The following is a 24,434-nucleotide window of genomic DNA, read 5'->3' on the forward strand; positions in this document are numbered from 1 at the left end:
AATAAGATTATCTCCTCACATATACGAGTACTCCCCTAGTTTTAGCCACACTCCACTGCCAGTATTGTATTCCCTTGTATATATTCCACACCCAGTGTGTTTTTTGCAGATATTAATAAATGATTTTTTGTTTTTTCTACTCACTATGACTGGTTATATAGGGTACTATCCTGGATCACTGTTATCCCATCAATAATTACATCACATGAGTGCAATTGTGAGGGATTCTTGTGGGGATAGGATTCTCTACAATCCTACCTCCTATCTGTGTACATCGTATTCAACCATTCCCTTGTGCACCTGTGATATCTCTTATTTACTAAGTTGTTATAATAGGAGAGCGGTGGATCTTGTTATATTTTGGTGTGTTATGGGCTATAGCTTCTCTGTGTGAGGCTGACATGTAAAAGAGGTAGTACCGTCCGAGCTGAAGCAGAAAGAGGAAATAAGAGGCAGGGGGTGGCGTGAGCACAGAAAGAAGATCAGCTAGCAGGGGCCCAGAGTATACCACCAGACGTCACTACACACACACGGGCACAGAGTATATCACCAGACCTCACTACACACACGGGCACAGAGTAAATCACCAGACACACGGCACTACACACACGGGCACAGAGTATATCACCAGACGTCACTACACACAGGCACAGAGTATATCACCAGACGTCACTACACACACGGACACAGAGTATATCACCAGACCTCACTAAACACACGGCACAGAGTATATCACCAGACGTCACTACACACGGACACAGAGTATATCACCAGACACACCGCACAGAGTATATTACCAGACGTCACTATATACGGTGGGAGATGGGGGTGAGATTGTCACTATGTTTCTCACCAGCCCACAGCCAGCACCATGTGCAGCTCTCACCAGGGGGCACTCACCGCACCTTGCTTGGGAGCCCACCAGGGGTCACTGTTTCATATGAGCTCAGGAGGAGCTGGTTAGAGGCGCTCTGGCCTCCCCTCTTCCCTCTCTATGGTCCCTCTGCTGCAGCCGGATGTCCTGGTGTGTGAGGTTTGATTCCGGCAGGAAACACTGACCCTGAGCACAGACTGTCCCACATCCTGAGGGGGGAATCCAGGTCACTCCCACAGGGAAGGACTGAGAGATCACAGGGGCTCCCCCCACCCTCCATAGGAAGTACACACACAGTGAGGGGGGGATAAAGTGCACATCTCAGGCACTGAGGGGGGGACACACTGAGGAATAGGCTCTGCAGCCTCTAAGTCCCTTTTCCTGTGCCCCCCTCACATTGCCCACCCCCTGCTGCACAGAGATCTTCAGCCTGTGTTATTGGGTAAGTGCTTTCCTCCTCCTCCCTTCCCCTCCCTTGTGTGACCTGTGCACATTATCCCAGTGCTGCTCTGAGCTTCCTTACACACAGGAGCCTGAGAGGCTGAGCCTCTGATAGTGAGGGGGAGCCTCTGGCACTGGGGTGGTTACTCCTCCTGTATCACAGGGACTGGGAGATAATGGGGGTTATTTTACATTGGGAATTAACATTAGGAATCAGTGAGGATCAGATTGGGAAAGTTATTAAATAGAGTTAGAAAGTAATTAGATTGAGGGAGTATTGGTTGGAGTTTAACTCCTTCATTACCACAGGGGCAGCATCCTGTGTGTGTTATGTGCTATAGCTTCTCTGTGTGAGGCTGACCCGTTTGCCCGGGGACAGTCCTGTTATGTATGTATCAAGGGGAGAGGAAAAACAAAAGGCGCAAACCACTGACCACAATGCTTAAATTACTAAACACTAATAAGATTGTAATGCAATGAAAGTCCAATCTGTAGAATCCTGGATTGAGTGGGATCTATAAATGAGAAGATAGCCAGATATGGTGAAGTATTTATGTATTATTGACACACAACGTAAGCACAGATCCTAATTACGAAATCACAGATAAAAATGAGCATGTCAGGATAAAATCCTTGTCTCGAACTATAATACAGGAACTGTTAGCCGCAGTATCAACTCCAAAGGCCGCCGTCTGTGTCCGACGTCTGTATATGCAGATCTCCTCGGCTGGAAATTTCACGATGTCAGCGTGATGACGCTCCACTTTCACTTCAGATATACAGAAGCTCCTCTGTGGGTAAAATCGTTCGGCAATGCCGTTAATAGCGGTTTGTAAGTTCTAATTGCCTTGAATAAGGCATATAGTCCAGCAAGCTAGTAAAATCCAAGGGACAAGACTACCGTAGCCCTGCGCGTTTCGTCTAAAAAGACTTTATCAAAGGGTGTGATACCTTGAGATCCCACTCAATCCAGGATTCTACAGATTGGACTATCATTGCACTGCATCTTTATTAGTGTTTAGTAATTTAAGCATTGTGGTCAGTGGTTTGCGCCTTTTTGTTTTTCCTCTCCCCTTGATATATATTGTATCTGTGTGTTTCCTTTACATTGTGGCGGCATCCACAGATACATATTAATACTGTTTGTTAGATATATTTGCGCACCTCTTTCTCTCCTATGTATGTATGTCTTTATTTATGTAGCGCCATTAATATACATAGCGCTTCACATTAGTAATACACGTGACAATCGTATAAATAACAAATCATGGGAATAAGTGCTTCAGACATAAAAGTAATATTGTAGAAAAGGAGTCCCTGCTCCAAAGAGCTTACAATCTAATTGTTGGGAGAACGTACAAAGACAATAGGAGGGCATTCTGGTAAGTGCGTCTGCAGGGGGCCAAGCTTTATGTATTGTGTATAGTATTTGCCACTGTGCTACTCATATTCTTCTTTAAGCAAGTTCGTCTTAAAGGTGGATAGAGAGGGTGCTAGTCGGGTATTGAGGGGAAGGGCATTCCAGAGGTGCGGGGCAGTCAGTGAGAAAGGTTTAAGGCGGGAGAGGGCTTTAGATACAAAGGGGGTAGAGAGAAGACATCCTTGAGCAGAACGCAAGAGTTGGGATTGTGCATAGCGTGAAATTAGGGCTGAGATGTAAGGAGGGGCAGAAGAGTGTAAAGCTTTAAAAGTGAGGAGGAGGGATAGGGGAGGTCTGCGCAGAGGAGAGAGGGGGGAGGTCTGTGCAGAGGAGAGAGGGGGGAGGTCTGCGCAGAGGAGAAAGGGGGGAGGTCTGTGCAGAGGAGAGAGGGGGGAGGTCTGTGCAGAGGAGAGAGGGGGGAGGTCTGTGCAGAGGAGAGAGGGGGGAGGTCTGTGCAGAGGAGAGAGGGGGGAGGTCTGTGCAGAGGAGAGAGGGGGGAGGTCTGTGCAGAGGAGAGAGGGGGGAGGTCTGTGCAGAGGAGAGAGGGGGGAGGTCTGTGCAGAGGAGAGAGGGGGGAGGTCTGTGCAGAGGAGAGAGGGGGGAGGTCTGTGCAGAGGAGAGAGGGGGGAGGTCTGTGCAGAGGAGAGAGGGGGGAGGTCTGTGCAGAGGAGAGAGGGGGGAGGTCTGTGCAGAGGAGAGAGGGGGGAGGTCTGTGCAGAGGAGAGAGGGGGGAGGTCTGTGCAGAGGAGAGAGGGGGGGAGGTCTGTGCAGAGGAGAAAGGGGGGAGGTCTGTGCAGAGGAGAGAGGGGGGAGGTCTGTGCAGAGGAGAGAGGGGGGAGGTCTGTGCAGAGGAGAGGGGGGAGGTCTGTGCAGAGGAGAGGGGGGAGGTCTGTGTAGAGGAGAGAGGGGGGGGGTCTGTGCAGAGGGGGGAGGTCTGTGCAGCGGAGAGAGGGGGGAGGTCTGTGCAGCGGAGAGAGGGGGGAGGTCTGTGCAGCGGAGAGAGGGGGGAGGTCTGTGCAGCGGAGAGAGGGGGGAGGTCTGTGCAGCGGAGAGAGGGGGGAGGTCTGTGCAGCGGAGAGAGGGGGGAGGTCTGTGCAGCGGAGAGAGGGGGGAGGTCTGTGCAGCGGAGAGAGGGGGGAGGTCTGTGCAGCGGAGAGAGGGGGGAGGTCTGTGTAGCGGAGAGAGGGGGGAGGTCTGTGCAGAGGAGAGAGGGGGGAGGTCTGTGCAGAGGAGAGAGGGGGGAGGTCTGTGCAGAGGAGAGAGGGGGGAGGTCTGTGCAGAGGAGAGAGGGGGGAGGTCTGTGCAGAGGAGAGAGGGGGGAGGTCTGTGCAGAGGGGGGAGGTTTGTGTAGAGGAGAGAGGGGGGAGGTCTGTGCAGAGGGGGGGAGGTCTGTGCAGAGGGGGGGAGGTCTGTGCAGAGGAGAGAGGGGGGAGGTCTGTGCAGAGGAGAGAGGGGGGAGGTCTGTGCAGAGGAGAGAGGGGGGAGGTCTGTGCAGAGGAGAGAGGGGGGAGGTCTGTGCAGAGGAGAGAGGGGGGAGGTCTGTGCAGAGGAGAGAGGGGGGAGGTCTGTGCAGAGGAGAGAGGGGGGAGGTCTGTGCAGAGGAGAGAGGGGGGAGGTCTGTGCAGAGGAGAGAGGGGGGGAGGTCTGTGTAGAGGAGAGAGGGGGGGAGGTCTGTGCAGAGGAGAGAGGGGGGAGGTCTGTGCAGAGGAGAGGGGGGGGAGGTCTGTGCAGAGGAGAGAGGGGGGAGGTCTGTGTAGAGGAGAGAGGGGGGAGGTCTGTGCAGAGGAGAGAGGGGGGAGGTCTGCAGCGTAGAGAGGGGGGAGGTCTGTGCAGAGGAGAGAGGGGGGGAGGTCTGTGGAGAGGAGAGAGGGGGGAGGTCTGTGCAGAGGAGAGGGGGGGGAGGTCTGTGCAGAGGAGAGAGGGGGGGGAGGTCTGTGCAGAGGAGAGAGGGGGGGAGGTCTGTGCAGAGGAGAGAGGGGGGAGGTCTGTGCAGAGGAGAGAGGGGGGAGGTCTGTGCAGAGGGGGGAGGTTTGTGTAGAGGAGAGAGGGGGGAGGTCTGTGCAGAGGGGGGGAGGTCTGTGCAGAGGGGGGGAGGTCTGTGCAGAGGGGGGAGGTCTGTGCAGAGGAGAGAGGGGGGAGGTCTGTGCAGAGGAGAGAGGGGGGAGGTCTGTGCAGAGGAGAGAGGGGGGAGGTCTGTGCAGAGGAGAGAGGGGGGAGGTCTGTGCAGAGGAGAGAGGGGGGAGGTCTGTGCAGAGGAGAGAGGGGGGAGGTCTGTGTAGAGGAGAGAGGGGGGAGGTCTGTGTAGAGGAGAGAGGGGGGGAGGTCTGTGTAGAGGAGAGAGGGGGGGAGGTCTGTGCAGAGGAGAGAGGGGGGAGGTCTGTGCAGAGGAGAGGGGGGGGAGGTCTGTGCAGAGGAGAGAGGGGGGAGGTCTGTGTAGAGGAGAGAGGGGGGAGGTCTGTGCAGAGGAGAGAGGGGGGAGGTCTGTGCAGCGTAGAGAGGGGGGAGGTCTGTGCAGAGGAGAGAGGGGGGGAGGTCTGTGGAGAGGAGAGAGGGGGGAGGTCTGTGCAGAGGAGAGAGGGGGGGGAGGTCTGTGCAGAGGAGAGAGGGGGGGGAGGTCTGTGCAGAGGAGAGAGGGGGGGAGGTCTGTGCAGAGGAGAGAGGGGGGAGGTCTGTGCAGAGGAGAGAGGGGGGAGGTCTGTGCAGAGGAGAGAGGTGGGGAGGTCTGTGCAGAGCTGTAGAAGTGAGACACAGAGCTCTCTTCCCTCCCCCAATCTGCAGTGCAGAACTACAGCTGAGGGAGAGCAGGGTGACCCTATGCATGGAGGTGGGGGCTGTGTCTGGGTCTCTGTGTATGCGCCGCCATATAGAAACCCAAGCATGTGGTAGTCTCATGTCTGTAGCATACAAGGGGTGACTGGGCCAGATTTCCCCCAGGTCCCAGCTAGGCCCCGACTCGCTGTAGTTGTGTGTGCTGGAAGGGAAGGCCCATAGGTAGGGACGCTTCCCCATTCCTGCATAGTGTCAGGGATACAGGGATCCCGCCACGTGGTGTCTTCTCTTATCTTACAGTCTCTATACTTTGCCCGACCTCTTCATGGGCGTAATCATATAAATTCAGCGCTGCGGTGAGACGGGGAATCTCCTTCTCAGAGACTTCCAATTCAGGCTTTGCCTCTTCATTTGCCTCTTCATCCTCAAATGCAGCTTTAACCTGACTCACCAGTTTCCTTTGCCGTCTCCTTTTGAATCCACGCCTTCACCACTGCATATTCTGCCATTCCCAGGAGGATTCGCCAGTCCCTAGAGGCTGCAGAACATCTCGGCTCCCTTCGGAATTGCGAGTTCCTGATGTCGCAGGCGCATCATTAACCATTTCTGTAACTTCCGCTGTCCGTTGCGAACTTCTTTTCTTTTTCTCTTTTCTTTCTTTGTTTTGGTAGCTCTGACGCATGAGCAGTACTGAACTCACTTTCTTTGCTCAAAACTTCTGTATTTTCTCCTCTCCCACCACACGTTGCTCGCTGTCGCTGTAGACAATCTTCCTCATACTGCCGGTACTGTTCATACTGGAACGTATGGACGCGCCTCTTCCGAGTGCCCTGGGTCCTCGCACTCCATACATCCTATTGGCATTTTGCTGTTGCGTCTCACTGTCACTGTGCAGCCTGGACTCCAGCAAACCATCAGTTAAAACGTTTCATCCACCTTTTCTTCCAGAATCAGTACCTCACATAAGTCACACTCTGTATTCGTTTCTCTGCTTCAGCGCAGCTTCGCACCAACTTTCCTGCATATACTCCAATAACATCTGGTAGTCCTATGTGGTGTGGCAGTCTTTACTTCCAGAATCAGTACCGCTCGTGGGTCACTGTCTGTATTAGTTTCCCTGCTTCAGCGCAGCCATTTTGAAAAATCCCTTTTTTTTCCTCTTTCTCTCTCTCCCAACACACTTGGTGGTGTAGACTTCATTCCCAGAATCGGTACCTCTCGTGGGTCACCTCTCGTGTAGCCGCTTTGCTTGATTTGCTGCTAGAATCAGTACCGCTTGTGGGTCACCGTCTGTAGCCGTCTTGCTTGATTTGCTTCCAGAATCGGTACCGCTTGTGGGTCACCGTCTGTTGTGCAGCTTTGTTTTGTTGCTTTATCCAGCGCAGTGATCCTCGTCTTTCTGCCTGGATTTATGGCTCTTTATTCTGGTGCCCTCTGCATGCGTTTCTTTTGTCGACCTCTGAAGGCGCTGCATCCCACTTCATACACCATATGTGACGGAGCGGCTTGTAGGCAAGGTCAGGTATGATTCCACACATGCAATTTTTAGGTAAACCATAATAGGAGTGGTTTTATTCGCCACAAAAACAACTAAAACTTTGGGGCTACTGCCCGTCTAAGGCAAAACCTAAATCCTAAAACCAACATGCTGGTCCGGCGTCTCCGGTTTCTCCAGCTGCAGGCTTTCAGGTCATGCTGCTCCCAGGAAGTCTTTTGCCATTCTTTGTGCGCCGGCTTCTCTGCTATGTGGGGCTTTGAGTTCCCCACTGTTGGGCAAAATCCTCTGGTCAACATGCCTGGATCCCTGCGGGTGGGAGCTCTCTTGTCTGTGATCCTCTCACAGAGCCTCCAACAGGGACACTGACAGGTTCTCATTTTCTGCCTTTTGTCTCCTGTTCAATCAGGAGTTACCATCTCACCTGCAGGAAACCTGACACCTAGTTCAGTCTCCTGCCCTGTAAACGGAGTTTAACTTCTTCACTCCCTTACAAACCGCTATAGTAATTAAGGGGTTAATCTCCCCCTCAACCCAACTGGAACAATTACCCCACCCCTGCTACCTATTGGTTGTCACAGTGGTAATGGGCATGGTAATGGGTATGGATTGCCACAATGGCAATGAATGGGCAAGTTAAAAAATACAGCCATAAAATAAACACATTACATTTAAATAAAACAAGCATTTCACAATAAAGCCAGTGACTGTGATAAGCCATGCCCAGAATATGGGCATAGATTGGCACACTGACAATGAATGGGCAACCTAAATAAAATACACAAAATATACAATACGTTACAATGAAATCAAAACAAACATTTGCCTAAATATGCATTGCTTGCCACTGATTATCTATACCCATAAAGGGGCATAGATAAGCACATTGGCACTTAATAGGCATCCTAAAAAAATACATAGTTAAATAACATACAACTAATGTGTTTGTTACCTTTGCTGTATTCACCCTCCAAATCCTACTGCGTCAGCAACTCTTGACCCACGACGCAATGCTCCTCAAACAGCCGATGTGAAGAAGTCCCAGATCATGATTTGATTGAAGAGACGTCTCCGGTAAGAGGAACAAACAGAAAAGGTCCGTTATAGCAGAAAAGCCCTATGAAAGAGGAAGTACGTATTGCCTACAGTATATATAGAGTAATAGTCGGGTATAGAGGAGAGCTATCCCAGATCTAGCCTAGACGGAGGGCATAGGGAATTGCTGTTGGTATGGATGTACTTCCTCATTTTGAATGCCATCTCACGCAAGTTTATATAATTATTTCACATACTGTAACTCTGCTTAGAATTTTGTATGTATGTATATACTGTATGTATGTATGTACTGTATGTACTGTATGTATGTACTGTATGTACTGTATGTATGTATGTATGTATGTATGTATGTATGTATGTACTGTATGTATGTATGTACTGTATGTATGTATGTACTGTATGTATGTATGTACTGTATGTATGTACAGTATGTAGTTAGGAATCTTTGTTCAAGATTTGCCATGAAAAGATTGGCATATTGCGGTGCATAGTAAGTGAAACGTCTTTGACTTTTGGCACAGAAATTGTATTTGTTATGGTGATGTTTTTAATTAAAAATCAAAACACAATTTCAGTTCCAAAACACAAAGAAGTTTGACCACGTGTTTTAGCTATTTGCACGTCTATATTTATAGTAACTGAATTCCTTGGGTGTGTGTGTGTCTATCTCTCTGTGTGTGGTGTGTATGTCTCTCTCTGTGTCCTGCCCCCTCTCCTGACTCTCTCCCCCCGGCGGAGCTGCGGACACGGGGGGGCTCTGTCTGAGTCTCCCCCCTGGCAGAGCTGCGGGCTGTGTGTCCTGCGGCAGCCAGTTCCCCCGTGCAGGTATGTGTGTCAGTCAGTGTGTGTGTGTCAGTCAGTGTGTGTATGTGTGTCAGTCAGTGTGTGTATGTATGTGTGTCAGTCAGTGTGTGTGTCTTTCTCTCTGTGTGTGGTATGTCTTTCTCTGTCTTTGTCCTCCCCCCACCCCCGGCGGAGCTGCGGACACGGGGAGGCTCTGTCTGAGTCTCCCCTGGCAGAGCTGCGGGCTGTGTGTCCTGCGGCAGCCAGTTCCCCTGTGGAGGTGTGTGTGTCAGTCAGTGTGTGTGTGTCAGTCAGTGTGTGTGTGTGTGTCAGTCAGTGTGTGTGTGTGTGTCAGTCAGTGTGTGTGTGTGTGTCAGTCAGTGTGTGTGTGTGTGTGTCAGTCAGTGTGTGTGTCAGTCAGTGTGTGTGTGTGTGTGTGTGTGTGTGTGTGTGTGAAGGTCAGTGTGTGTGTGTCAGTCAGTGTGTGTGTGTGTGTCAGTCAGTGTGTGTGTGTGTGTGTGTGAAGGTCAGTGTGTGTGTGTCAGTCAGTGTGTGTGTGTTTGTGTGTGTGTGTGTGTGTGTGTGTGTGTGTGTGTGTGTGTCAGTCTGTCAGTCTGTACATATCTGTTTTTTTTGTTTGTTTTTCCTCTCTCTACACTGTTTTAGCCATTGAATCCTTTGTATATCAGTATTGTTGACCTGAAGAATAGAGGCTAACTCTCGAAAGCTTTCCTATGACATAAATTGTTAGTCCAATAAAAAAGGTATCACCTAATACTGAAGAATTCATTTATTCTGCACTATCGCAACTGGACTAACACGGCTATTTTCTGATATATATATATATATATATATATATATATATATATATATATATATATATATATATATATATATATATATATATATATATATATATATATATATATATATATATATATATACATACACATACACATACACAGAGAGAGATGTTTATTTATTTATAAAATATTTTACCAGGAAGTAATACATTGAGAGTTACCTCTCGTTTTCAAGTATGTCCTTGGCACAGAGTAAAACAACTAATACATAGCCTTCAGTCTATGAAGTGAGTTTCCAGGGTGATGAGCGTACATAAGATAAATGTATAAGTAAAAAGCTAACTCACAGGGCCTTGTGTGAGTTCTATCACATCACGGTTTCTTTAACTGTTCGGTCTTCCCTTTGAGATGCAGACCCTTCTTCTTGACTTTGCTGCTCGCTGTCTTTCAGATGTTCCCAGTGAGATGCGTGGCTCGTTCAGATGTTCCCCGTGAGATGCGTGGCTCGTTCAGATGTTCCCCGTGAGATGCGTGGCTCGTTCAGATGTTCCCCGTGAGATGCGTGGCTCGTTCAGATGTTCCCCGTGAGATGCGTGGCTCGTTCAGATGTTCCCCGTGAGATGCGTGGCTCGTTCAGATGTTCCCCGTGAGATGCGTGGCTCGTTCAGATGTTCCCCGTGAGATGCGTGGCTCGTTCAGATGTTCCCCGTGAGATGCGTGGCTCGTTCAGATGTTCCCCGTGAGATGCGTGGCTCGTTCAGATGTTCCCTGTGAGATGCGTGGCTCGTTCAGATGTTCCCCGTGAGATGCGTGGCTCGTTCACAATCGTTTTTCTCATAGAAATGAAAATGCAGTTAGATATGCACACATGAAAACTGGCTGCAATGCAGGGGGAGACTGTGAGATAGTATACTGTATTTTCCCACTCGAGTGATAATATCTCACTCACACGGCCTAATGGGAGTGTTTTCCTGTAGCGGTGTCTCTCTAGTCAGGGATTGTGAATAGGAACAGGAGATACGTCTAAAGGTCACCTGATAAGTTAGGTGGAAGGAGGGATTCGGAAGGGTAAAATAAGCCAAATACTCACACGCGCCAGTGTGAGTACACACTTGTAAAAGTTTCTTTTAGGCTCCTGGATCCTGTGGTGGAAATCTTCTGTGTGCTAGTGTGGGGGATATATAGAGACTATAGGACAATGAAGTTAATATAAAGTGTACTTTAATGGAAAAAATGCGGTAAAACAAAAAACAATAGCAATAAAATACAATGAAAGGCTAAAAACAAAGAAGCAGCTGATTGCTTCTAAAGGAACTGCAAGGGGAGTCAATGGGTGGTATGTGGTGAAAAGTCCCTGGTCTCCGCGTCCGGATTGGGGGATGCCACGTCACCTCTGTCTCCTCTGTAATGGCTGTAGACTGTCCTGGATGCAGAGCAACGCGTTTCACCCTATACAGGGCTTCCTCAGGCTCAAAGTGTGTTCAATGGCTGAGTGCTGGCCGTTATATATATCCTCCGACCAATCACTCTGTCCTCCTGGTACTTGAAAACCTCATCTTAGCGCGACAGGGCGCCACCATCGTGATGTGTGCGCGCGCGTCTTGTGGGGAGTTCCTGATGTCTCCCTCGTGGTGTATTCAAGTGACACCCTCAGCTCGTAGTTCCTCAGGTTAGTCGCGAATGCGCATTTGCGCTGGTGTCCTAGCGGCAGGCTAATCCCTCTGTTCCCCTGGTGTTAGAGGACGTGACGGAGCGTCGCCATCTTAGTGGATGCGCGCGCATCATGTGGGGAGTTACTGGTGCCTCACTCGTAGTGTCTGCAAGGGGTGCCCTCCCTGTTCTCAGCTCATATTTCTTCAGAATTTTCGCGCATGCTCATTGCGCTAGTATCCTAACTGCTAGCTTTGGATACCCCCTTGTCTGTAATGCTTTCAATGTGGATGTTGTCCTTCATGTATTGATACATGAAAAAGTTCACCGAGTAATATGAGTGGACATAAATATGGTGACTTATTGTGTTTGATGATAATGAAATTATCCTGTATAATGTCAATAGTTACTTAGTAGTGTGACCTAGCAAAGTATAATCCTAATGTCTCAAAGTACTATAAAATGGAATAGGGGAAAAATAATACTCGTTAATCTGTAACCAATGTATAATGACTAATGGCATATATAATTAAGAAGTGTGCAATGGTGATGTTAAAAAAGATAAAATTACGCTTGATGCAAAAAGAAAATATATTGAGCAAGTGTTTTCAACATGTTTCCCATTCATGGAGTCCATGAGATTGAAATGGGCACTGTGGGTCTCAAATGGTGTTTCTATAAAGAACAACAGATACAACTTTAATGAGTACATTGAAATAGGATCTATGAATTCATAGTTCAAATATTGTTTGATAGTCCCTAAATGATAAATAAAGATAAACGGATAAAAAATAAGTAAAATTAGTTTTTCCCTACATTAAAAAGAGTCTTCCTGTAGACGGACGTTCACAGAGGTACACACTTGGAGTCGTTTATAATGTGAAATTATAATAAGGCTTTATTGTGCCTTTTCCTTTTCATCAGGAAATTCATCCAAACACAGGGGGGGGAACAAAGCTTCTATTCACTTGGGCGTATTTCTAGTGAAACACTATGCAATAATTCACATCTCCCTTAGTCAAGCAGTTCTCGCAGCCCCAAAACATATAGCATGAAATAAGCAGATATAAGCAGTCTCTTAAGAATAAAAGTCTTATCTGTTTCTTGGAGGGAAAATCTCACTTCCTGGTTCAGCTTCAGGTGCAGTAGTTTTCCCTGTGTCTTGAAATCAGGTCTGCTGTGCAGAGCTCAAGACTGGTCAGCTCCAAGGGTCAGCTCTCAGTCAGAGCTAAGGAGAGAGTCACTTCCTGTCTGAACAGACAGGTTTTTGTAAACAATCTAATCAGGCAGGTGGTGTTTAGTAACCAACTACCAGAGGTTAACCACCACACTGCTGGATTAAAGGCACATTACTGAACAGGGATAAGTCCCCTGTTACACTTCCCATACATTTAAAAGAGGTGCGGAAAGGCTACATAAAAGCCCCCAGGTCTATATCTATATTGAGACCCCTGGGGGTTAGAGTCTTTAATTTGTAAATCCAGTATGTTTCTCTCTGGCACAGCCTACGTAGCCTATCCCCACCTCTACAATGGTTGGCTACCTTTTCTATACCTTTATAAGACAAAACTCCTGGGTTGCCTTTGTGAAACAGGCTAAAATGTTTTGAGACGCTATGTGTCATGATCTGTTTCCTTATATTTCCCATGTGTTCCAGCACTCGGACCCTCAAAGGTCTTGAGGTACGGCCCACGTACTGGCGTCCACATGGGCATGACAACAAGTATACGATAAAATCTGTGCGACAATTGGGAGTCTGTTTAATTTTAAAAGTCTCTTTTGTGACATAGGAGGTGAACTCTGTTTTTCTCCCCTTTGCTACGTGTTTGCATGCCTTACAATCGAAGCACCCAAAGAAGCCTATTGGTGGAGGCAGCCAACTCTGAATTTTAGGAGCTTCCTCTTTTTTGAAAATACTGGGAGCCCGTTTAGGTTTTATACATGATGCTTTCCTGAAAATCACTCTCGGAGCATTAGGGATGTGATCCTTAAGAACTGGATCTTTCTGTACCACATGCCAGTGGCGTCTAATGATTTGTTGTATCCTTGTGGCATCTGTGTTGTATGTAGTAATGAAAGGGGTTTTAAAGTCTATATTTCCATCCTTCATGTTAGATCTCTATAGATCAGGTCCTTCTAGGGCAAGCAAAACATAACTTCTCCCGGGAGCACATGGAACGCAACGGATATGGGATGCTTTCAAATAGTATAGCATACGAGCTCGGAGCTGTAAGAATTCAAGGAGGCTCGTAGTTGAATTCCCACAACTGAGTTTTAATGGTTCACAAAGCAGGTTTTATACATAAGGCAGGGACAAAAATACAGTTGTCATCTGTTACAAATATGGGTACACATCTAAATTTACATGTAACCTCTACATAATTGCCTTTTCTGTAGATCTTAAAACATTTAACTGCTGAGCAAGAGGAATATGCAATGGTGACTTATAAGGCAGCCTTATCCTCTAGCCTTGTTTTAGCAACATATGACAGACACGAAACAGCTGGTCTTAAAGCTATTTACAATAGCCTCCCGTGAAAATAGCAAGGCCAGCGTATTCCGTTTAACCTTATCAATTCCAGAGCTGACAGAAGACAGTTTAACCTTACACTTCACTTTTGTGATTAACAGGTAACTGCGTGGTAATGAATTGGTTTTGTCCACGGCTGATTCTATTAATTCCGGTTTGTAGCCTCTGTCTAAGAACCTCTCTTTTAAAATGCGTGCTTGGTCTCTAAATACACTATCATCTGTACAGTTCCTTTTCACTCTCTGTAATTGACAATACGGTATGTTGTGGAGCCATTTTGGATGGTGGCAGCTTGATGTCATTAAAAAATTATTGGCATCCGTCGGTTTAAAAAATGTTTTGGTCTTAATTTCTGTGTTGTCAATGTAAATTGTCAGATCCAAAAAGTTAAATTTCAATCTGCTATGTTCAGATGTGAACTCTAAATTCACATTGTTATTATTGTGTTCAATAAAATTTGTCAATTCAGTCTCTTCCCCTTTCCAAATTAAAAGTCCATCAGCTATATACCTGTGCCAGGAGACCAGGTTTGCGCTGAAAGGATGAACAGACCAAATGTTGGTTTCTTCCCAGTCTGCCAACTCTCTCAGTAATGTCTGCAACAAGACGTTTGATGTTGGCCCTATGATTCTGCACAGATTTTGAATGATCAGATAGATTAAAACAGCACATTCCCGCAAAATCCTGACATCCATGCTCATGTTTAAGCAAAAGATAATCAATTGCCGCACGATTTTCCAAAATTGCTTTGCGTGTACCTTGTAAATCTATCATCAGTTCTTCTAGGGCCTGGGAGGTATGATTTAACCCCTTGGCTACAGCACAAGCCAGTTTCTTTATAGTTCTTGCTGAATGCACAGCCAATCCAGGAACTCCAACAAGGGAGACTGCTAGACTTAGAATATCAGCATTTGATAATAAAACTACATGTGGATTGCACTCTTCAGTAACTGAAGTAGTGGATCGCTTAACTTTGGTTTGATGTGGGCCAGGTTCTACAGAGAACATCATTATCCCTAACCTGGTGAGAGTACATGGTCCCCCGGAGATGTTTCCTGGTATATATGTGTACGTAGTATTACCACAGGAAAACAACCATCCGACGGGTAGTTTAACAGAATATATATGACTTGGTGTGCTTATTGTGTGATTACAGCTCATAGTGTTATTGACGTTGAAACATTTATCATCAGCTCGATTACACAATATTTGGGTCATGTTGGTGGATGCTGAGGGTGTCAATTTTGCTTGTTTACATTTGCCTATTTTTTCAGGATTACATGTCATTTGATAACATATGTCACCCTGTGTTATATTCTGGGTCGTAATTTGTGTCATATTAGCCCACTTTTCACCAATACACTGGGGACAGTCACGACAGTATTCATAGATAGAGAAATGCTGTCGCACATCATGATGTTCTGCCAAACTATCATTATTGCCTGTGCTAAACACTTTTAACAGAATCTCTACTGGTGTGGGTACTGCTATTAAACAGCTTGTGATTATGTCCGTTGTGCTGGTCATGTCGGCTAAACAGAAATGTGACATATTCAGTACCTCAACAGCCAAATGTTTCCAGATATTAGTTTTGACTTCTGTCATAAATGAAGCCATACGTTTGGAGCGTGTGTAATGTTTTTCTGGCAGATTAGGGACGTTGGACTGGACCTGTGGTACATGGGTTTCGCTTTCATCTTGTTCTCTGGAAAGGAGAAAAGAGATTTCACCTTCCCCAGAGAAAAAAAGAGCTCTCTGGTGAACTGTGGTGAGGGCAGCTAACAGAGGTGCTAGTATTAACTAATTCTTTCACGCATACAGTATGTGGTAAATAATGCATATCAGTAATGTAAATATGCTAAATACTGCAAGAAAGTGTATACAGTTGAGCCAATTCTTCTGAAATCGTGTCTCTACTCCTTCACGGATTTGGAATCGTGTCTCTACTCCTTCGTTGACTTGATACGTGATGCGTGAATCCATGTTGATGATTCTTCAGTCAGCACAGCTGTACGAGTCACTGCTAGGATCGTGGTTGGAAGTCCGTGGGGAGGCTCTGTCGTCCCTCCTTTGGCGGGAAGACGCTTGACCACTATCTTGTCTCCGGGCTGGAAAGGATGTGTCGGCTTATTTGAAGGGAGCGGAAGAGAAGAAGAAACATCACCATAGATGCCATTCAATTTCTGTATCAAGTGATACACATAATTCTCTTGAATTTGTTCTAGGTCTCCAACTTCCTTCGGGCAATACGTACCATGAGCCCAGGGAGTTGGAAACGGCCGCCCCATTAAAATTTCAAATGGTGACAATTTGGTAGTACAATTTGGGGTCATTCTGATTTCTGCAAGGACTGCGGGAAGGACATCTGGCCATCTTGAAAAGGTACCATTTGTTCCCTTACGCAGTTTATCCTTGATCGTGCAATTGGTCCTTTCTACCTGACGATTGTGGGTGGTATGGTATGTGAAACTTCCAATCTATAGCGAGAGTCTTAGCAACTCCTTGAGTCACCTGGGATGTGAAATGTGTTCCTCTATCACTATTTATTTGAAGAGGGCATCCCCACCGGGGAATAATTTCTTTACAAAGTATTTTTACAACGGTCTTTGACCTTTCGTTCGTTGTAGGAAATGCCTCAACCCATTTGCTAAATTGATCTACCATTACCAGTAGGTATCTCAGTTTTCCTGCAGCTGTTGGCATCTGTGTGAAATCAATCTGTATTTGCTCCATTGGGCCACGGCGGTAGATGTTCATGTTTTGCGGGTCGTGTGCCCTGTGTGTTGTTTCTAATACATGTTAGACATCTGGCTAATTGTGTCTCGACTACCTGATCAATGTCTCTTACTAAAAACAATTCCTTAATGTGATCACCTGTAGCTTTCTTTCCCTTATACCCAATTTCATGAAAATGTGAGATTAAGATAGGGCAATACCCTAAGGCAACAGATGATGAAATGAATATTTTATATGTACAATCTTTACTTAATGGTTTATGCGAACAACATAGGCAGATTGTTTACATGACAGTAACTGGATGGCAAACCATGACACCGGAGAAAATAGTAGGTGACCTCCATTACCCCCACCACCTCCCCCACCTGCCACTATAATGCATGCTCATGATGGCTCACTGCAGACTTATAGAGGCAATAATAATAATAATTACAGAAGCAGGGGAGGACAGAATAGAGGAAGGGGAAGGGGACAGCAAGGGAATAACCAACGCAAACCAGGTGTTTGTTTTAATTGTGGGAAACCAGGACACTGGAGAAATGAATGTTGGGCCCCTTCTCAGGGTAACAACCAACAACAAAATCAGCAGCAGGATTATCAGAGTCAGGGAAATAACAGGCAAAATCAGGGCTATGGTCAGCAGAGCCATTGTAATAATCACCAGCAGAATACCCAGAGGCAACATCAGAATCACTATTATCAGGGGCAAAATGTTTCCAGCCCTCAATATAATGTTGCGTGGAACCAAGAGATGCCCTATAGCCAATAGGGATGCCCGAGGACAGAAACCCTTGTCTGCCCACAAGCCTCTGCGTCTAATGGTTGGTTAGATAATAATACCACTATTATCAATTATATATATTTTGCAGCAAGGGATTCTGGGAAATGACATGCAAATGAGCACACACTTTTGTCAAGTCCATTATTACATGGAAAACCCTTAAGCCAATGCTTGCTGCTGTAAACACAGCTTTTAAACATCGCCTGGGATGAGATGCAAAGCCAATAAACCCACTCACAGACTGTCTTATTGTGTTTACAATACTTGTATTATACGTGTGGATACGTTCCACAGATATAACACAGAGAATAGTGCTTTGATTCAGTATCAGAATATAACTATTCCGCTGGAAATTATCTGGGTCGGGAAGCAGTGATCCCGTCATAATAGGACGGGCTTATAAGGGTGTGAGCAGGTCAGAAGTCTGTGTCCTACCTTCAGATGGGCAGAGCCTATTCCCTCATGTCATGTGCTGACATTGAGAGACCAGGAGAATATAAATAATCAGTGAGTAAAATGTCAGTGTTTCCCCAGGCATTCCTTTATATAAGCATGTCCTGCCAGGTACAAATGTGCTGAATGTGAGAAACTGGAGGAGATCGAGGAACAAATTAATGAGGGTGTGAGGGATCAACCCCCCCTATTTATTATGGTGGGGTAAGGTGAGGGGAAGTTACTGCACTGGTTCCTTTGCATTACCCACTTCTCACCGTATGAAATAGGAAAGTGAGACTGTGTCAGTATGGAGCAGAACTGCTGGACCTGAGAGAGTATCAGGAGCATTTATCAAAGTCTCACTCATGTACAGTATCTGCTTTTTATTCATACTGTGGAACTGTACAGTATGTTACTATGTTACACTATGGGGACTTCACTGGTCTTTTGGCTGTTAATCTCCCACTCTCTTTATACTTTTCTAGATGGTTATGTTGTGACACAATCCTGAGCCATTAAAGTTTTGCACCTCCAGAGCAGCGCTGCCCACTGCCAGCACCTCCAGAGCAGCACTGCCCACTGCCAGCACCTCCAGAGCAGCACTGCCCACTGCCAGCACCTCCCAGAGCAGCACTGCCCACTACCAGCATGGATCCACGCTTGATAAGTGAGTAGAGGAGATATTTTAGTGTCTTTGGAATATGTAAGGAGGGAATATCTGATTATTTGGCAGTTATGCGAGTCAAACACCCAAACTAATCTTGTTTTCTTATAGAACCACCATATATCTTCACCTCTGTCATTTTCTGCCAGAAGGGCTAAAAAAGCTGTGTGTGCTGTGCACGCCCATAGTAAGTGAAACGTCTTTGACTTTTGTCACAGAAATTGTATTTGTCATGGTGATGTTTTTAATTAAAAATCAAAACACAATTTCAGTTCCAAAACACAAAGAAGTTTGACCGCGTGTTTTAGCTATTTGCACATCTATATTTATAGTAACTGAATTCATTGGGTGTGTGTGTGTCTATCTCTGTGTGTGTGGTGCTTATGTCTCTCTCTGTGTCCTTCCACCTCTCCTGACTCTCTCCCCCCGGCGGAGCTGCGGACACAGGGAGGCTCTGTCTGAGTCTCCCCCCCCCCCCGGCTGAGCTGCGGGCTGTGTGTCCTGCGGCATCCAGTTCCCCCGTTGAGGTATGCGTGTCAGTCAGGGTATATGTGTGTCAGTCAGGGTATATGTGTGTCAGTCAGGGTATATGTGTGTCAGTCAGGATATATGTGTGTCAGTCAGGGTATATGTGTGTCAGTCAGGGTATATGTGTGTCAGTCAGGGTATATGTGTGTCAGTCAGGGTATATGTGTGTGTGTGAGTCAGTGTGTGTGTGTGTGTGTGTGTGTGTGTCAGTCAGTGTATGTGTCTTTCTCTCTGTGTGTGGTATGACTTTCTCTGTCTTTGTCCTCCCCCCACCCCCGGCGGAGCTGCAGACACGGGGAGGCTCTGTCTGAGTCTCCCCCCTGGCAGAGCTGCGGGCTGTGTGTCCTGCGGCAGCCAGTTCCCCTGCGGAGGTATGTGTGTCAGTCAGGGTATATGTGTGTCAGTCAGTGTGTGTGTGTGTGTCAGTGAGTGTATATGTGTGTGTCAGTCAATGTATGTGTGTGTGTGTGTGTGTGTGTGTGTGTGTGTGTCAGTCACTGTGTGTGTGTGTGTGTGTGTCAGTTACTGACTGTGTGTGTGTGTCAGTCACTGACTGTGTGTGTCAGTCACTGACTGTGTGTGTGTGTGTCAGTCACTGACTGTGTGTGTGTGTGTGTGTGTGTCAGTTACTGACTGTGTGTGTGTGTGTCAGTCACTGACTGTGTGTGTCAGTCACTGTGTGTGTGTGTGTGTGTGTGTGTGTGTGTGTGTGTGTGTGTGTGTGTGTGTGTGTGTGTGTGTGTGTGTGTGTGTGTGTGTCAGTTACTGACTGTGTGTGTGTGCCAGTCACTGACTGTGTGTGTGTGTTATGTCTTTCTCTGTCTGTGTCCTCCCCCCACCCCGGTAACGCGCGTGGGGCGCTCTGCCCTCTTCCCCCCCACCCTCTGGTGGTGCTGCGGGGGACACAGGAGCCGTGAGAGGCGACAGGGGCACGGTAACGTGTGTGCGTGCGCATGCGAACACCACCAGACAGTTATGCGGCGAATCTGGGCATGGAGGTAAGTGTTGGCCTCATCTGCCAGCACAGACGTAACTTGTGCCTTCCAACGGTGCCGCGGACATGTAGGGGCAACGGCGCCGCTTCTACGCATGCGTGCCATCCGGCAGCGTCATCATGACTACTGCGCATGCGCCGCATATGTCAGCGGCCGTGTGGGGGAGCGACGGCAGTTAGGAGCGGCGGCGGCGGCATGTAACTGCGGGTGAGTGTGGGGGGAGCGGCAGCCTTTACATGACGTCATTTCCGTTTCATATTTCCGTCTCCATCTCTCCAGTTTTGTCCCATCAAAATTGACTGTGCCACTAAAGAAGTTTCACTTCAATAATACATGTCTAATTAAAAAAAAATTGTCTCAGGTTATATTGGGAATATTATTGTTATTGAGGTTTGAACATTGGTAGGTCCAAAATGTTTTCAGCACTTGGGGCTAAAAACTTCTTCAGCAGTCAAAGGGTTAATAACAAAGTTAAATCAATCCCTTCACCCCTCCCCCATAGGGATCAGTATAGAGTATTTGTGTATACTGATATCACAAGCAGCGCCCCCACTCCCAGCTTTACATGATGGATTTCCCTTTTCTTATTGCCAGGTTTCCCAGTGGATGTACCAGAGAGGTTAGAGATTAAATCGGAGAAAGAAGAACCGAACACAGAGGATCATGTGACCTCAATAAAGAGTGAAACTGTTCCATTTCCTGTCTCTGGTGAGTACCTTTTCACCTTTGTCTGCACAAAGGGGTGTTATCTTGTTACAAGGAGCATGATCACATTTAGTGAATATTCATGGTTAATTGCCTCTCATAGGAAGTCCCCAGGCCTGCTGGGTGTTCTGGGACAAGCCACATGCAGCAGAGTTAGAAGTGCAATATGGCTCTCAAACACGTATATAGGTTGGAGATGCAGAGTTATGGGCGTCTGACCTTCAATATATGCGATAAAACGCATTTGGGAAAACAAATTCAAGGGACCCTTCCCTAACTAACCTGGTTCCCCAGCTTAGTCAATACCCTCTCATTTAGGGTCATTAGATATGCAATAATAGCCACAGTCTTTAGACATAGCTTAACTGATAGATGGGGACAGCATCCCAAGAGTTCAGGCAATTCTTCCGGACAGTGAAGGTCATGATGAGGGCGTCCTCCCCGAACTGGATACAATGGAGCAGCGTGCCCCCAGCCTCCAGGCTCTAGGAGAGAAAATTAAGCAGCAAACCTAGCTGCCATAAATATCTGTTCCTTAATTAGGATAGCAGCTGAGGGAGAACTAGATGATTAAACTGACCAGTTTTCATCCCTCTGTAGGCAGCCTGTAGGACGATAGTTGTGGCGCGTATACACCAATAATTTTCTCTTTCCCTTCTTTCTTGGATAAGAGCTTTGCAGTGCTTCTGAATAATTTGAATGCTTTTCTCCCTTTTCAATATGTTTAGTCCACTTGTGAGAGAATCCTGTTCCTTGCGTACATCTCGCAATTCTGCTCTCAGAGCCTCCATCTCTTCCTGGCGCTTGCTCTCAGTGTGCATGAACGCATCCCTCATTACGTTTAGGAACGCTGCCTTCATTACGTCTAGGGCCTCTACAAATCCTGTTGCTAGGGTCCCATCAGCTTAACTTTCACAGTTTTCTTTCTCCTGGTCATCCCGACTGTTGGGGATGGAGCAGCGTCTCTGCTCCTCAAGCTCTTGCTTCAGTTTCTGGACCTTCTCGTGCTCCCTCTCATACTGCTCTGCGGGGCCACACTGGGTACTCAGACGCTCATTCCTGAAAGGACACCACTTTGTGTGGTCAGACACATGACACATTAAACACATTTTTCCTAAATTTTTGCACTTTTAGGTGTATTCTGCATCCTGACCTCTGAAGGTGCTATTGCGTCAATACTTTTCACACTTTTCCCTGTGTAAGCTGTATGCAGAACTGGTAGTCATACACAGTAGGACAGACTTTACTCACAGAGTCTGTACTTTACTTCGGCTGGGCGGCCATTTTAAACCTCCGCATTTATTTGCAAACCCACAGAGATTAGTGTCGACCCACATTCTCCACCATAAGTGACAAACGCCAGCCTTGCGTAGCGCTGACGTCTGTCTGGGCTCTTGCCGACACAGTCTTCTATGGTTGATTTAGAAAAAACTCAAGAATAAGAGGTAACAGTATAGTGCGTAACTCCAGGCCTCTGCCTGTTTTATTTCGTCCCAGTAGGGGACTGCAGATTCAGTAGATACATGTTGGAGGCACTCAGCCATTAACCTTCAGCGGTTTACTCATATTAGTGTCTCAACTCTATGCCCAAGACATACTTGAAAACGAGAGGTAACTCTCAATGTACAACTTCCTGGTAAAATGTTTTATAAATAAATATTAAATAAGTGACACTAAACATTTCAAACACCGTCACTTTAAGAAACCATAAAAGTAACACCTTTCTCTCTTTTTTAGGGATCTAACTATACAGTAGTATCAGCCTCTCTAACAGTTGCTGGGCCAACTAACCTGGTACCCCAGCTTAAACAATACCCTCTCATTTAGGGTCACTAGATACACAATAATATCCATTCTTTAGACATAGCTTAATTGATAGATGGGGACAGCGTCCCAAGAGTCCAGGCAATTCTTCCAGACAGTGAAAGTCATGATGGGGGCGTCCTCCACGAACTGGATACATGGGAGCAGCGTGCCCCTAGCCTCCAGGCTCTAGAAGAGAGAATGAAGCAGCACTGCTAGCTGCTATATATACCTTTTTCTGTAATTAGGTGAGCAGGTGAGGGAGAACTAGACCCATTGTAAACTGTGGCCTGGTCTTTCCATCCACCAGTCTGAGTAAATGTGAAGCTGTGGGATGGATCCTTTTCCACTATTCCTGCACTTTCTGACCTAAATCAGGCAGAAAGCTGCCTAATATCCTGGAACTAAGTCACAGTATTTATCACGTTTTTCACTTTATTAAGTTAAGATTATTTAGCACATTTATTGTCATCACCTCCTTCTTGGAGCGCCTTTTTCGTTTTCTATCACATGACCACCAGCAGGAAAGAAGATAATATATCTTCAGCCCTAAGTCATTTTCTGCCAGAAGGGCTAGTAATACATTTCTTTACAAGATGTATTATATTATACCAATATCAGGAGGTGAAATAACAAGAAGCGCCCACTCCCAGCTTTATATGATGGATTTTCCTTTTCTTGTTGCCAGGTTTCCCAGTGGTTGTCCTGGAGATTAAAGAGTAAGGCGGCCCATTGTGGCTAGCATTGGATCTTTGGGAGATGGTTTGTCACGATATGTTGATGGTTTGTTACCATCCTTTTTGAGAGACTCTACAGATCTGTTATGTGCTATAAAAGCTGTTAAATGGCATAAGAACTATAGATAGGTTACGATGGACATTATGTCGTTATACTCCATCATTGATCATGACCAGGGTATTAAGGCTACTCAATTTCCCTTCAGTCCTCCTCGTTATCTATTTCACATCGCACTTTTTTTAGATTCCATCACATTTTTATTGACTCACAATTATTTTTATTTGAGTCACAGTTTTACTTGCAGACACGGGGTACGGCTATGGGTACCTCCTTTGCCCCGTCGTATGCTAATCTTTTTATGGGTCTCTGGGAATCCACATTTATTTTTTGTGATTCTAATCCTTTTCGGCATCTTATTATTTTTTTACAAGCGTTCTATTGATGACCTGATTATGATTTTTTTTCTACTTTTGCCTCCAGTTCTTCTTTTCTGCAGTGCTCCTTTTTTTCTTTGTGTTTTGAATGTGCGTGGAGATATGATATGAATAGTATTTTTGACTGACAAAAAATGACACAAAATGGAGTATTTAGTTTATGTGGGTCTTATGGCAGAAGATTACATTGGCAGTGTAGTCCCTGCATCACTTAGATTGTCGGTCGTCACTCGCGCTTAATCTGTTTAATGTTAATTGGTTGCAATTCTTCACGTATCCGCCAGGTGGCAGATGTTCATGAATTGTAATGCGCATGCGCTTCAGTAATGTGTCGACTTGCAGGTGTTTAAAAAAATACCACAGTGGTCCATTGTAAATTGACCTTGGTACTGAAGAAGTTACAATAATGTATCAATTTAGGCTTTTCATATTAAAAACTAAACGCGCAGTGTCTGGTGTTCTATTGTCCTGAGAACTCCGAGAGGAGTGCACCGCCTCAGTCCGTGTTCCAAAAACCCGACAGAACGTACGATTATTTAATGTGGGCCGCGATTAATGCAACAGATGATAAGATGGCAACAGTTGGTCAAATTTATCAGTATTTTATCTAAAACTATGACTTTTACAAATTTTCACCATATGCTCATGTGTGGAAGTGTGCAATAAGGAAAAAGTTATGTATCGATCCGTGTTTTTTTGTATTGATCCCACACACGGTGTTAAAGGAGGGTAAAAAAAATGAATACGTTCCCAATCTTGATTAATACCAGCCGTGTGTAAGGAGTCCATACTGA

General features: G+C 46.3%; 1 protein-coding gene across 4 annotated transcripts in view; it reads left to right on the forward strand.

Moving 5' to 3' along the window:
- The first annotated feature begins 1,027 nt into the window (after positions 1 to 1,027).
- The window catches only part of LOC142488433 (uncharacterized), a 219,638-nt gene continuing 196,231 nt past the window's right edge, over positions 1,028 to 24,434 (forward strand). The window contains exons 1-4 of one of the 4 annotated variants that reach the window (XM_075588941.1): positions 1,028 to 1,316; positions 18,259 to 18,440; positions 18,549 to 18,624; positions 20,555 to 20,668. Coding sequence is in view for 1 of the 4 variants with exons in the window: in XM_075588944.1 (XP_075445059.1) it covers positions 18,422 to 18,440; positions 20,555 to 20,668 (133 nt within the window). In the remaining 3 variants the exon portion in view is untranslated. The other 3 variants (XM_075588944.1, XM_075588943.1, XM_075588940.1) reach the window with 3 other exon arrangements.

Source organism: Ascaphus truei, chromosome 2 (genome assembly GCF_040206685.1).
Source record: "Ascaphus truei isolate aAscTru1 chromosome 2, aAscTru1.hap1, whole genome shotgun sequence".
Lineage (NCBI taxonomy): Eukaryota > Metazoa > Chordata > Amphibia > Anura > Ascaphidae > Ascaphus > Ascaphus truei.